We start from the raw sequence: 13,647 nt of genomic DNA, 5'->3' as shown, positions 1-13,647 counted from the left end.
TCCCTGGTATTCGCCCTCCCAAGGCCCTGGCTGAGGCTGACTCGCCACCTGAAAGGTTTAGGGTCAGAGACGGGGAGCGATCCGGTGCCCTTTTTGGGGTTTTTTTATCTCCTTTCTCCCTCCAGACAAACTCAGCATTAAATCGCTATCCTCCTGGTTTACCAATGAATGAGGAGAGGGCCACATTTCCAAATTCTGGGTGGCATAGTGGTGTCCACACATAAATTGTCGTGTGGAGGTCAACTTTGTCTCACCACCGTTTTGTTTCCCGGGAGAGAAAACGCCTTTATTCAGCAAACAGAAATTGCTAAAAGTAACGATGCGCCGTTTGAAGTATTCGTAAGTTATTCAGATAATATACATCGGCAATAACACTTAAAAAAGAATGTCACAGTCATGGAAAGAAGACCAGAAAATTAATAACAACATCGCAGGTGCCTTTATTCTATCGATAGAAATAATTTCATGCGGGAACTGGCCAGTAACATGGAAACAATGGCCGTAACATGGATATATATAATATAGAATATTATATATATCTATATATATATAGATATATATAATATAGAATATATATATAGAATATATATATGTATATAGAAAGAAAAAGAAAATGGGAATATTCTACTTTCTCATTAGCTAGAGAGTCTACAGATAAACTCCTTGCCCTCTCGGCCTTCTAGGAACTGAATTGTTGTTTGTTTGGTGGGAGGGAGGGAGGGAGAAGTGCTCCCCCTTTTTCATGGATTTGAGGTGATGGGAATATAGTGCTCCCCCTTCTAATCCTCTCCTGTAGGGCTTTGTGAATTGCAGGCTCTCATCATTTCACTTTGGCCCTGCCTCTACTGGAATTACCCTTTCCAGGGACTTAATGGGCAAGCGCCAGGGTTTTCGCTGAGCCGCAGCAGTTTCCACCTATGTCCCCGTTTTTATGGGTGCATTATAGTTAGGGGGTTATATAAATGTTTTTGTCTGTGATCACTGTAAATCCTAACATTTGCAAAAGGCCCCAAGGCAAGCCAACCTTGGACGGAGAGAGGGAGGGAGAGGACGGAGCTGGGGGGGGGAGGAAATCTCCCATTACTGCTGATTAAAAGGAGACTTTAATAAGCGCCTAATTCACTCATCGGGAGTTTTATGGAGAAATTAGAGAAGACAAAAATATCTCTGGCGGGGGTGGGGGCGGGAATCCCCGAGAAAGCCTGTTTCTGAGAGGGAAGCCAGGACAGAACCAGACCCCCCTCAAGCGCCTTAAGATCTAAGGCTGTCTAGGAGAACCAGGTAACGTCTCCTGCCCAGCTTGCCCGCTGCATTCCCAGCCGTTTTCGCCATCACCAAATAAAGGAATGGAGATGGGCATTTTCTAGGCGAGAGGGGCGAGGCCACCAAATTACAGCCGCCTTGCATTTGCGGGCTGCAGGGGGTGGGGGAGCTTGTCCGTCTGCGCCCAAAGCCTCGCCAAGCGGTTGTTTACCAAAAGCAAGTCTCCTCTCTCCTCACCCCAGTTCCCCGCACAAGGGGCTCGCTTGCTTCCCCATATTTGCAGCTCCTCTCCGGACGCCCACCTGCTTTTCTGATGCATGCAACTGCAAAGGACGTTGCTTGCAGCAAGCAAGCAAGCAAGGAAGCACTCGCGCATGGGTGCACCTTTTCCGCCTTGTTTGGAGGGGTGGGTGGGCGTTAGTTGCTGGGTTTAACCCTTGAGTTTAAACTCTGAGCTTAAGCCCTGAGCTGGCCAGCCTCGCTGCAGAAAACACACACACTCCTGAGCTGGCCTCCCCCTTCTTTCCAGCCGAGGCTGTAAAAAGGTCTCCGGCTTGTCTGGGTTTTGTGGCCAACGCTCCGTTGTAAAGAGGAGAGGTTAAAGTGTCGGTTGCCGAATAAAGAGCGGCGCACGTGGGCTTCTTAGCTTTGAGGGCAAACAAATGTAGCAAAGGGGGGAAGAAAGAAAGGCTGGAGGGTGGGGGAAGAGCCAACAACAGCCGGAGCAGCAGGAGGCCCGCAAGACTCGCCCCCCCTTCCCGCGCCTGCCTCTCCCTCCACCCTGTCCATTCATTTCCCCCTCTGCCCGGTGCCAAGGTGCCCACGTTAAGCCTAGCCTGACTGTATCCGTCAAGTCCCCCAGACATGGAACCCACCCAGGAGTCACAAAAGAGAAAGGGGTGGGGGGGGGGAGAGAGGAGGGAAATGAGGGGGTCTTGGCTGGGAAAGAAGAAAGTAGCTTTAGGGGAAATGTGCCGTGGAGTGTGAAATTGCAGCCCATGGTGCTCCATATTGTACCAGAAGCTCTCTCTCTCTCAAAAAAAGCCACGCCAACCCCTCCTCATCCTCCAACGTGACCACAGGGGCAAGGGGGGGGGGGAGAGAAGAGACGGAGGATCCGGGCACCGGGAGGGGTGGTGGGGAGAAAGACGGACCAGGAAGCGGAGGGCAGCGCCAAGTCTCCGCTGAGGGCCCGATCCACCGCCAAGCGCCCATTGCTTAAGCGCCCCTGAGTTGGGGAGTGGGCGCCTCGGAGCAATGCACAGCAACTTCTCAACATTCAGCTCATCCAGGGCTTCTCTGTGTATTTGCTCCAGTGTTTCCACAAGCGGCAAGTGAGCTTTTTTTAAAGCTCGGCATGCGGGACATATTAAATGTGCGGAAACGGAGCCCGTTTTAAATCCGGGTATAGCCCTGTAGCTGCTGCTGCTGCTGTTTTTAACTCTGATTACCCCCTACCTGGCGCGCCGTGCATTTGGGGCGCGTGTGTGCCCGCTTGTGTACAGCCCCTCTCCCATGAATGATAGTCTTATCTCATGCATATAAGATAATCTAGGCTTTCTCCCCTTAGATGACTGCCCAACGCCGTCTCCTTTTAGCAAGAAGAAATGAGCAAGAATTTGGGTTTATTGAATCAAACCGGGAACTGGAAAACGCGCGGTGTGCGCGTTTTGTAGACTAAACCCGTCCGGAAAGGGCAACAAGGTTTCTCTGCCTGTCAGTAAGGCCTGTTTGGAGGCCGCCAGGACCTCGCCGTGGTAGAGGGAGCAGACGGAGTCCAGTCTGGTTTGGCAGGAAAATATTTGCGCCCCAAAGAAACGAGGAGGGAAATTGGTAGCAGTTACTTGTTAGTGGTGGCGGCTAGTTTTGTATCCTCTAGCGTCAAGAAGGCAATGGGGATCGAGGTGCAAATATACTATCTAGAGCTCCCTAGGTTAAGATAAACTTCATTGTGTTGCGGGCTCCCAGGGCGTGGGTGAGGTCTCTGAGGTGACCTTCGGGGAGCCTCGGTGTGTTGCAGGGGCTCGGATGCGATCAATAGGTTTGACTTGATCAGCTAAGGAGCCGGGGAAGGAGAGGAGCTAATGAAGTAAATGCAAAGATCACTATCTCCTCCGCTACTCCTCCAAAAGTTTGTGAGGTTTCTCCCCCCCCCCCCTTCCAAATTTCCGCAGAGGAGCGGTCGCCTCTTTTGAAGTGTAAATGTCCCGAGTTGGGAGGTGAGCGATGAATAGCCGGGACAGGAGACCCTCTTTGAAAAAGGAGAAAGAAGATTCATTTAAAGTAAAAATGGGGAGAAGCAGCCAAGCCTGACAGGCCGCGAGCGGGACTTGGGGAGTTTTCCCAAAGATAACAGAGAGGGGGTGGTGGAAGGGAGGGGAGGGGGTTCTTTATAGTTATTGAAATCCAGTCCTTCCATCTGTTTGGGGAAGGAAGAAGAGGGAACGGTTTCAGGGATCCTGCTTGAGGAACAACCAACCCCCCAACCCCCTCAGGCTGATAGGGAGTGTTGTGCGGATTTGATTGTTGACAAAGCAATTCCTCCAGGAAGTCTTGGTCGGAGAGGGGCAGCGGGTGACACTTCGGATGTGCCGTGAGATTAGAGGCTCTCTCTCACAACTCTGGATGCCCGGAGAGCACAACTGATATACCTATTCACAGATAAAGATGGCATCCGTAGCGACCTGTTTGTTTTCAGGGCCGTAAATATATACATATATAATATGGTTCTCGCGCTGGGATGTTTTATAAGACCTACGGCTGCAGTTAAAACAACATTCTATATCCGATTCTTCAATGGGATTTGGTGGCATCTGCGGCTCTGCACGACCTTCTTGCAGCCGCTTCGCTTCTCTCTTGTTGGGGAGCCCCTGGAGAAGGCAACGTGTGGACGCCTTTTCTCTAGGTTTGCATTTTTGCACCTGCCCACTCTCCACCCAAGCACTGGGCTCTGGGTGGGAGAGGCTTTTCTCCCTCCTCCTCCTCCTCCTGTATAACCTCGATAAGGAACAGGCCCTCCCCCGCTTTCCACTGCCTCGTTCCCACAATCAGAACTATTGTCTCCTTAAATATAGGGTCAGCCTATAAACCTGCTGGAAGACAGAATGAACTCCCCTGTGCGCTAATGACGAGGCGGGGAGGGCGCGAGGAGGTTGCGGGGAGAGGCAAACAATAGCCTCCTAGGAACAGATGCACCCCGGGGGGGGCTGCGAAGGAAAGAGCAGGGGGGGTTCCAAAATGGGTCGGCTGGGCCTAAGTCACCGCTATTAGTTGATGTCCGAAGTGGGGTTTATGGGTTGTGGACTCTGGGCCTGCTTCTTGCAGATGAAATATGTCTTCCATATGTCTGGAAGAAATAGCATGGAAATACCAGGAACTGTCTTGTTTTATTTCCAGTAAAAAGATGTGTGTGGATTCGGTATAATTTAAATAAATTCTCTGCGCCTTTTCTGGATCCCTTCCCGATACAGGCGGGCGTGTGTGTGTGTGTTTGTGTGTGCAGCAACTCCTGGGGGGGGGGGGGAGGGGGAGGGGAGAGATTAAGTTAAAATCCGGTTACTTTGAAACTTTTCCCTAGGTCTGGCGATGGAAGCTGCGCAGAAAGCAAACCGCGGAGCGCCATCTACAGGCGCAACCGGGAAAGGGGATTTCACCGCCTTCCCCTTTCTCTGTATTCGTTCCAGATTTGCTTCAGAGCAAATCATGTTTTCCACCTGTATTCTGAGAAGGGTCCCAGGCACACTAGCACAGCCTACCTCTGCCATCACCCAGGCTCCAACTCCACCCTGGTCGGGAGCGGCGAAGGAGGCATTCCTTCTTTGATCTACAGCTTCGGCTGCTCTCCTCAAAGGAGTTGGGAAAAGTCTGAGGTGGGGGGAGGAAATTCAGTCTGGGATCGAGGTGGAGTGGGGGGCGGCGAACAGCACAATATCCAGAGCAGGGAGGTGCGCAACAAAGAGACCCGGCCGTGGGGTGGCGAGGAGAGACAGCGTGCTAATAAAATAATATATTGCATTATCGTTACAAAAATTATAGGCGAACTCCAAAAATATTATATTGGATATGGCCGTAATTAACCAACGACTCCCACGGCCCAGTTATTCGAATTTTAAGCCTACTTTTCCCATCGATCACAAGAGCGTTGTGCACATATTAGAACTCCCCTCGATCCATTTCCTAGAATAGGCCCGTGGCAAACCGATCTCTGATCCAGTGGAGCAGAAGTACGAGAATTTGGCGCCGGCACTTTCTCTGCCGTGTGACGCGGGCGGCGTTTCACTCCAGGAGAGTCCTCAGAAAACCCGTCCAGCGATTTTGTTTTTGAAAAAGAATAATAATTTAAGCCGCCGAACACACAAGCGGGCCGAAAATGTCCAGAAAAATAAAGAGAGAGGCGCTTTTGTAAACACAGAGCGGGAAAAGAGACGAAGAGAAAAGGGAGAGAACATCAGCTTAAGTGCCAATTTGATTTATGAGATGGAGGAAAATATTTCATCAAGGAGATCCTTGGCTTAACTGGTTATTAAACAAAGAGGTTAGTTTGTGACAGATAAGCGGAGAGGTGGGAAGGATGGATCAAAGAAGGCAGAGGAAGACGGAGCGGCGCTTCGCCTAATGATACAAGCCGAGGAAGGCAACAAAAACCCGAGCTAATATTCACATCTGTCTGTTTATTAATCTCAGGTTGGTTCCCGACTCTCTTTCGTCAGTTTCCCGCGCGTGTTTTCTGAGGCCACCTCTTTCAGTTTTTGAAATACATATACTAATACATATCGTACAAAAAAAATAATAAAAAAAAATCAAAAGTTTAAAATGAAAACGGGAGAGGAAAAATAAGAGACAGGGTCATTAAGTCATAACACACGCGCGCGCGGTTTTAAAATTCTGCTTCTAATGGAACGAAATGAAAATGCGGGCAGAGGTACAAAAATCTGGGACGTTTGAAACAAGCCCCACGAAGGCGGAAATACCCAACATATTTACTTGGAAGCAAGCCCCATTGGAATCAGTGGGGCTTGCCTCCGAGTAAACGTGGTTGGGATTGGAAAATGACTGACAGCTACCGCAAAAAAGTGTTTTCCTTCTCCTCCCTATGCCAGATTTTTCTTACGCCAGAGTTCCAGGCATTTTTAAACTGAATTCCCCGCAGGCCCTTCACACACAGCTGGTTCACACGACCCTCCCGATGCCCAGATTAATCCCCGGGACCTCGAGGGCCTCGTCCCCAATCGCTCAGGTCTGCGGGTGGGGGGTTGGGGTGGACAAGTGCCTGCTGGCTTTGCTGGCCGCAGCCCCGACCTCCAGGCGACTCGAGGGGGAGCGCGCCGAGTTCCAGCGATTTAAGCCGAGGCCGCTTCGCTGCCCGGGCGGCCCCCGCGTCTCCAGATCCGACCCTTTCGCCTGCGTTTGACTGAGGGGCAAACCGGGAGGGAAGGGCGCGCGCCTAGGCGCGCGCGCAAAAGTCGATCCTCGCCTTCGATTCGGCTCCAGCAGCTGAGATTTCTGGAGGCGGAAGGCCTCCCACATTAAAACAAATAATGGCGGCGGGGGAAGTGTTTTCGGGGGGGGGGGGCACATTTACATCTACATCGGCAGGCTTCCAACGCGCGTAAAATACGAAAGTAGACCCCTTCCTCATCCCATGGCGTGGGAGAGGGAAGAAAACAAAGCCGCGAGGGCTCTCTGCGCCCGCGGACTTGCCAAGGTGCTACCCAACAGTTGATGCCCCCTGCGAGTTTCGTGGCCCTTCCCGGATCCCCCGATCGCCCAACCAACCAATCAACCACTCCGCGCCTTCCCTATACCTCGGCGGTTTTGGTCCTCTCCCCTCTCCCTGGTCTCCTGGATCTGCTCCCCTCCCCCGCGCCGGCACCCACACACAGATATATTTATTTGTTGGTACGTATTTATTTTTTTTGAGTGGGTGCGTTTTTCGCTTTGGCGGTGACAGAGCGCCGGACCTTCCTCGCCGGGTCTCCGGCGCTGCGTGCTGGCGAATCCGAGAGTGTTGGAATCTACTGCCTTTGTCTGACAAGCCATCCATCTCTCTCTCTCTCTCTCTCTCTCTCTCTCTCTCTCTCTCTCTCTGTGTGTGTGTGTGTGTGTGCCCGGCGAAAAAGGGAGGGCGAGAGCGAGAGGGGAGGGGGCGGAGGTGTGTGCGAGGGAGAGGGATAGCGAGAGAGAGAGAGTGTGTGTGTGTGTACGGAGAGGGGGGGAGTCCGGGGTGAGATCTGGAGGGGGGTTTGCCGCTTTTAGAGAGGCGCACACCGGCGACGGCAGCTCCATTCTCCAGGCAAAGCTCGTGGCAAGCACATCCCACCTTGTGCAAAAAAGGAAAAAAAAAAGGAGACAGGGGGGAGGAGAGAGAGAGAGGAGAGGGAGGGAGGCGACAAGGAAGGAGGGAGCGAGCGAGCGAGCCAGGGGGGAAAAAGTCTGGAAGGACCAGGAGGAGCCGGGTTTCCTCCTTCGCCCTCCGCCTAGGGAACCCGGAGCTGCGGAGTCAGAAGCAGATCCTCGACGGCGGAGAGAAGAAGCGCCTGCCTGGGTGACCCACCGGCCCATCGCTCCCGGATTTGCCGCCGTGCCGTCGAACGAACTTGGCAGAAGCGAACTCCGCGGCGCCGGCGACTTGGAGAGCTGAGCGCGACGCTGCTGCGCTGCGCCGGCCCGACGGGGCCCCCGCCATGCCGTGCACCTGTCCTTGCTCCGGGTGGGGATCGTGAGCGCCGCCGAGGAAGGAAAGTTCCCTTGGCCCTCCGCCGGCCCAGGACCGGCAGCGAGGGAAGAAGGGCGACCCGGGGGGCGGCGCCACCACCGCCGCCGCCGCCGCTTCGGCTTCTCCATCTTCTGCTCCGCGTCCAGGCCGTCGCCCGGCTCCCCGTCGGCGCGCCGAGCCGGCTCCCCGTCCGCTCCGCCGCGCCTCCGGCCCGATTCTCCCCCAAGTGCCGAAGTTGACTCTGCGCGGCGACACGGCGGCGTCAGCCGACTTCTTCCCCTTCCTCTGCCTCCCCATGGATATGCACTGCAAGGCAGACCCCTTCTCCGCGATGCACCGTGAGTACCGGCAGCAGCCCTCGGCGCCGCCGCCGCCTCCTCTCCTCTCCCTCCGCACCTGAGAGCCCCTTCCCCGCTTGCCATCTCCGTCGGCTGGAAGGTGAAGCAGGAAAAAGGCCGGGCAGCCGTGGCAGTCCTTCCACTTTCTAGTGGACTGCGGGCGGGGGGGGGTGGAGGTTTCAGAAGGGACCCCCTCACCCCACACTCCTGGCGACGCTGCTTAGCGGAGTGAAGGCCCCCAACTCCCTTTCCATAGAGCCAAATCTTTGAAATAGTTCGGAGGAGTTCTGGACTTTAAAAATGCAGCCTAGGGCTTCAGTTAGGCAAGAGAAAAGCCCGTAGAATATAATGAAATTATAATTGGATAGGAACATGCTTATAAGACGTCGGTATAAATCTATATGCTGCCTTTCCCCTTAGATTTTACATTATCTGATTTGTAATTATTAAACGGGGGTCAGGAGCGGAAATGCCAGCCTTGGCGTAAGATGAGAGCGTTTCCTTTAAAATAAGGATTTTAAAGGCCTTTCCCTTCGATTCGCTTTGCCTTCTCTGAAGTTTTGTGCCTTGAGCTTTCCGTTTGCCACATTCCGCACCCCCCCGCCGCCGCCGCCCCAAATCCTCGGCCTGTCTTTTAAATGCATCCATTTCTGACGCGGAGGGGCAGAGGATCCCGGAATTGTTTCTCTCTCAATCCATTTCACGAGGAGCAAAACCCAGAAATCAACCTGGCTCTTTCTTCTTATTGTCGCGGCTCACCACCGCCTTGCCTAACACTTTTTATTTAAAAGGAAATTGCGGAGAAACAATTCTGTTTAAAACAAAACAAAAAGCAACAACATTCAGCTGAAACCCGAGAGGGGAGACTGAGAGAGTCAGTAAATGAATAATTAACAGCAATCCCTAACTTTTGACATCCTTAACTTTCAAGCATATGCCCTACACAAAAATCACGCTTAAAAAGACACAAAGGAGGGGAAAATAATGTGTTAGGAGTTAAAACGTATTTTGGGACCAGGAAATCGGGCGAAAAGGACGGATGTTCCAACCAATAAATACCTAAAAAAAAAAAAAAAAAACCGACCTTGTCTATATTTTTCGCATTTTTTGACATTTGGTGTCAATCACCTGCCTCTTATAAAAGCAAAACTGAAATGATTCCAGCTGCAGTTTGATGTAGGAATGTTTTAACAGGCCGAATCCCACATTAGGTATTTCTAGAACCGTTTAAAATTAAACAACGTGGCTCATCGGAAGGTTTAATTCCCTCCTGCAAACGCGGGGTTTTTTTTTTTTTGTTTCTTGGAAACGGGGTGAATTTCGTACCCCCACAACCTCTTCTGACTTGCTCCGGGTAGAAGCGTGCGCCATTCAACGAGCGCCCTGCGTTACAAAGGAACGGCCGGAGCACGAAAAGCGAGAAACAGCCGTAGGAAAGAAAAAGAAGACAGTCTCTAACCCCGAAGGAAGTGAATTCAGAACTTGGGCTGGTGTGTGGCTGGGGAGACGCAGGTGCAATAATCTGAATTATTAATCCCTTAATCTTTTTTGCATCTGTTGCCTTTTAATACTCTGTAATGCGAGTTATCAAAGGTGCCCTGAATTATTCAGGAATGAGGTGCTGCAGAAATTGCCTGCTTGGTAACTTTAGAGGCAACATCTGCAGAAGGTGACCCAGACAAATGAAGGAAACAAACAGATACAGAGTGAGAAAGAGAGGCCGGTCAACGCCATTCCACCTGCAAAAATTAAAAAATAAAGGGAGACAGTGAAAAGTGTGCGGTGGATGCTCAGGAGGTTGGGGGGCCGGGGCGGTTGCAGGAAGACGACCTGAAATCCCCTCTTAATTTCACGAAAACAAAGCCGTGGCAGTGGTTGGGGAGCGGCGGCGTGGAGTGCATTTCTGTGCAACCTCCCCGCCAATAAATAGGATGTAAGCGGGCTTTAGAAGCTGCTCCTAGCTGAGCATCCTGGAAGGAGGTGAAAAAACTCTATTTGCGAGAAAGGACTGGGATCGATCGCAGGGGCAATGAGAGTTTCCACTAAGTTCAGAGCCAATAAGTCAGTGTCACTGAGTACCGAGGAGGGTGGGAGCTCGGCAAAAATACAAACAGATCATTTTTCAGTAAGCTTGGGGAGGAAAAAAAAAACCAAAGACTTAAGATCTCTCTGTTTTTCCTTTCCTTCCTACCTCGCCCAGGCAGAAGCAAAGGTTAGGTCCGTTGTGTGCGAGTTAAATGCAGCGCTCTATTCACCTTGTGGGTGTAATCACTCCAGGGACCTTTTGACACTTAACATCGCTCCGGTACCTATTCCAGTTAAACACCCGAGAGGGGGCTTCAAGCAACTCCCTAGTCCACGGCAGGTTCCGCCTGGGCTGGAGCTCCCGAAAGGGAAATATTTCGGCTTAAGTGAGTTGCGGATCGAGGCGCAAGGGAGAAGGGACCGCGGGGAAAGGCTAATAAACAACAACACCCCGGGGGGGGGGTTCTCTTAGAGCCTTTTGGCGCTGTCCAAAACATCCAACCCCCCACAGATTATTGTGGCAAGCGCTGGATTAAAATCCGCTCCGTGAAATTCCTGCTTCGAGGACAGCAGGGATAGACTCCTGCCCCGCTGGATTTAGCTAAATTATAAATTATTAGACTGCTGCAAAGGCAACTCAGGTCTGGGAGATTGTCTGAGACGGGGAGGATAAAGAGGAATATATAAAAAGATAGGTGGCTTAAATAAAATAAAAGCAAAGCGCACCCGAAGCTGGTGTAAATTATTAGTCCCCTGAAAAATAATTCCGTATAATGGGAGAAATTATGCCGAAAAGCAAATAAAGAAAAAGGAAAGATATAAAATGTTAGTGAGGGGGGAGAAGAAAAGAGACGGACTCCTTCGTTCTATTTTTATACCAGCGTCTATGTAACAAATTTAGCAAGCATTTTGCTATGAAACAATTGAGCGGCCCCTCAGAAAGAAGCAGGATTTCGCCCGTGTCAGAGGATCGAGCCCGGCCTGTTTGGAAACTTGGGCAGAGCCGAGTGGAAATATAAATTGAGGGAAGAAAAGAGAGAGAAAAGGAGGGGAGAATTTGAGGAGACCTTCCTCCTGAGCAGAGATTTTGGTTTCCGGTGGGAACGGCCAGGTCAATCACCTGCCACTCTCCCTAGGGTGGGAAAGACCCTAAAAAACCCCCAGGGGAGCACCCAGCCCCGTTGGGCGCCAGGAGAAGGCTCCCTTCCCCGCGCGGGGGTCGAATCCTGCCTGCCTGCCTGCCTTCCCACCCCACCCCTTCCCCTGTCATTGGCGACTTGTCCGGCTTAACTGCCCCGACTAATGTTTTTTCTCCCTTTCCCCTCCTCCCCCTCCCCTCTCCTGCCCTCCCTTCCCCACCCCCGGTGTGCGTGGGTCTTCGCTGGTGTGTGCGTGTTTCTTCTCTCTCCCCAGCAGGGCACGGGGGTGTCAACCAGCTCGGGGGGGTGTTTGTGAACGGCAGGCCCCTGCCGGACGTGGTGAGGCAAAGGATCGTGGAGCTGGCTCACCAGGGGGTGCGACCCTGCGACATCTCCCGGCAGCTGCGGGTCAGCCACGGCTGCGTCAGCAAGATTCTGGGCAGGTAAGGCCCGGGCGCGCGTGGGGAGGGCAAGCGCCGCCAGGGGCGGGGAGGGGGAGAGAGAGAGAGGCGCCTCGGCTGCCCCTTGGCACAGTCTCGGTGTGGACCTAGAAGCGGAGCCCTGGACCCCGGGGGCGAAGGGAGGCCCGGCTCGTCGGCGCTGCGCACCCGCCACCCAGCCACCCAGCACCCACGCTCCTCTCTTGCTTTCTTTTGTCTGGCACTATCTTAAAACAGGGACCTGCTGTGGGTTCGGAAAGAGGGGGAAAAGCCCACCAAGCAAAGAAACAAAGCGATTGCAACCCAATTTGCTGTGAGACCAACCTGCAAGTCTCCCCTCCCCGCCTCCTCCTCCTCCCAGCTAAGACAGGCCGGGCCCTACTTTCTCTCCACCCCCAGGTCAGCAGGAACCAGCAGGCCGGCAGGCTGCCTCTCTCTCTCTCTCTTCTTCTCCTCTCTCTCTCTTTTTCTTCCTTCTCTCCCCCCCCCCTCCGCCAAGTAGATGTCACCGCCCTACAGCAGAGCTCAGCTCAGAGGGGGAGTGGGGAGAAGACGGGGGGGAGGGGGGCAGCTGAGCCGAGTGCATGCCAGGGAGGGGGCTGGAAGGGGGGTCCCAAAAATGTAGATTTTCCACTATCACCCCGCTTTCTTTGCAAAGGATTTGCAAAGGGATTAGCAATTGCCCGGCGAAGGGCAGAGAGAGAGAAAGAGAGAGAGAGAGAGAGAGAGGCAGAGAGAGAGAGAGAGAGAGGAAAAAAGATGCGTCTGGGTTTTTTAGGGGGTGGGGGAGACCCGGGACCAAGCGCTGGGGAGGAAATCGGAGTCGAGGAAATCCCCCTTTTAAAAAAGCAACTCTCAGTTCCCCCCTCCCCCATGGTTAAGTGTGTCTAGCTGACTTCTCCTGGTTGTAGGTTGGCATGGGCAGGGGGGAGGGGGGAGTGTGGTGGCCAGGGTGCCCCCGGCCTCTGCATCGTCCTGCCCCGCCGAACCAGGCGTTACGCGCGCCAAGGGCCTGTGGAAAATGGGGGTGGTGTTTCCGGGGCTGACTCCAGGCAAGGCGGACCCTGCAGCCCCAGGACGGGATGCGAGAGTGGGGCTTCCCTTGCAGATCCTCGCAGGGGGGGGGGGAGGCGGGAATGCGGGGTCCAAAAATCGCCTCCCCAACCCGTTGGTTTGTGTGCACGTGTTCTGGAGCGGCGGTGGGTGCGGGGTGCGTGGATGGAGGCTTCCCTGCAAGCTCGGGGGCTCAGCTTTGAACCTCGCTCTGCGCTTGCAGGTACTACGAGACGGGGAGCATCAAGCCGGGCGTGATCGGAGGCTCTAAGCCCAAAGTGGCGACCCCCAAAGTAGTGGATAAAATCGCCGAGTACAAGAGGCAAAACCCCACCATGTTCGCTTGGGAGATCCGGGACCGGCTACTGGCCGAGGGCATCTGCGACAACGACACCGTCCCCAGCGTGTCCTCCATCAACCGGTGAGTCGCACACACCAGCGCCTCCTGCGCCCCCCAGCCTCTGAGCGCCACCGGGTTGCTTCCCTGGCGGGACACCCAGCCCGCCTTCTCCCCCCACCCCGCCCTTGTCCCTAGAGGCCCTGAAGACCCCTGCCCACCCCAACAGAAGCTTCCTCTCTTCTTCTCTGAGCCCTCTCTCTCTGTGTCTTCCTCGCTCACACTTCGTCTGAAAGGACAAAAAAAGAGGTCTCCATCCTAACTCATGGAGCCACTC

General features: G+C 53.5%; 1 protein-coding gene across 18 annotated transcripts in view; it reads left to right on the top strand.

The window, feature by feature from the left end:
- Positions 1-13,647, top strand: part of PAX2 (paired box 2) — a 153,959-nt gene that overhangs the window by 5,446 nt on the left and 134,866 nt on the right. For 5 of the 18 annotated variants that reach the window (XM_083615750.1, XM_083615752.1, XM_083615753.1 and 2 more), the window contains exons 1-4: positions 8,178-8,316; positions 11,755-11,923; positions 12,158-12,319; positions 13,197-13,394. In XM_083615750.1, the coding sequence (XP_083471876.1) occupies positions 8,274-8,316; positions 11,755-11,923; positions 12,158-12,319; positions 13,197-13,394 (572 nt within the window). In that variant the 5' untranslated portion in view covers positions 8,178-8,273. The other 13 variants (XM_083615755.1, XM_083615741.1, XM_083615745.1 and 10 more) reach the window with 12 other exon arrangements.

The sequence above is a fragment of the Podarcis filfolensis genome (genome assembly GCF_964270895.1).
Source record: "Podarcis filfolensis genome assembly, chromosome: 5".
In the NCBI taxonomy this organism is placed as follows: domain Eukaryota; kingdom Metazoa; phylum Chordata; class Lepidosauria; order Squamata; family Lacertidae; genus Podarcis; species Podarcis filfolensis.
This window is presented reverse-complemented; position numbering and strand designations above follow the sequence as displayed.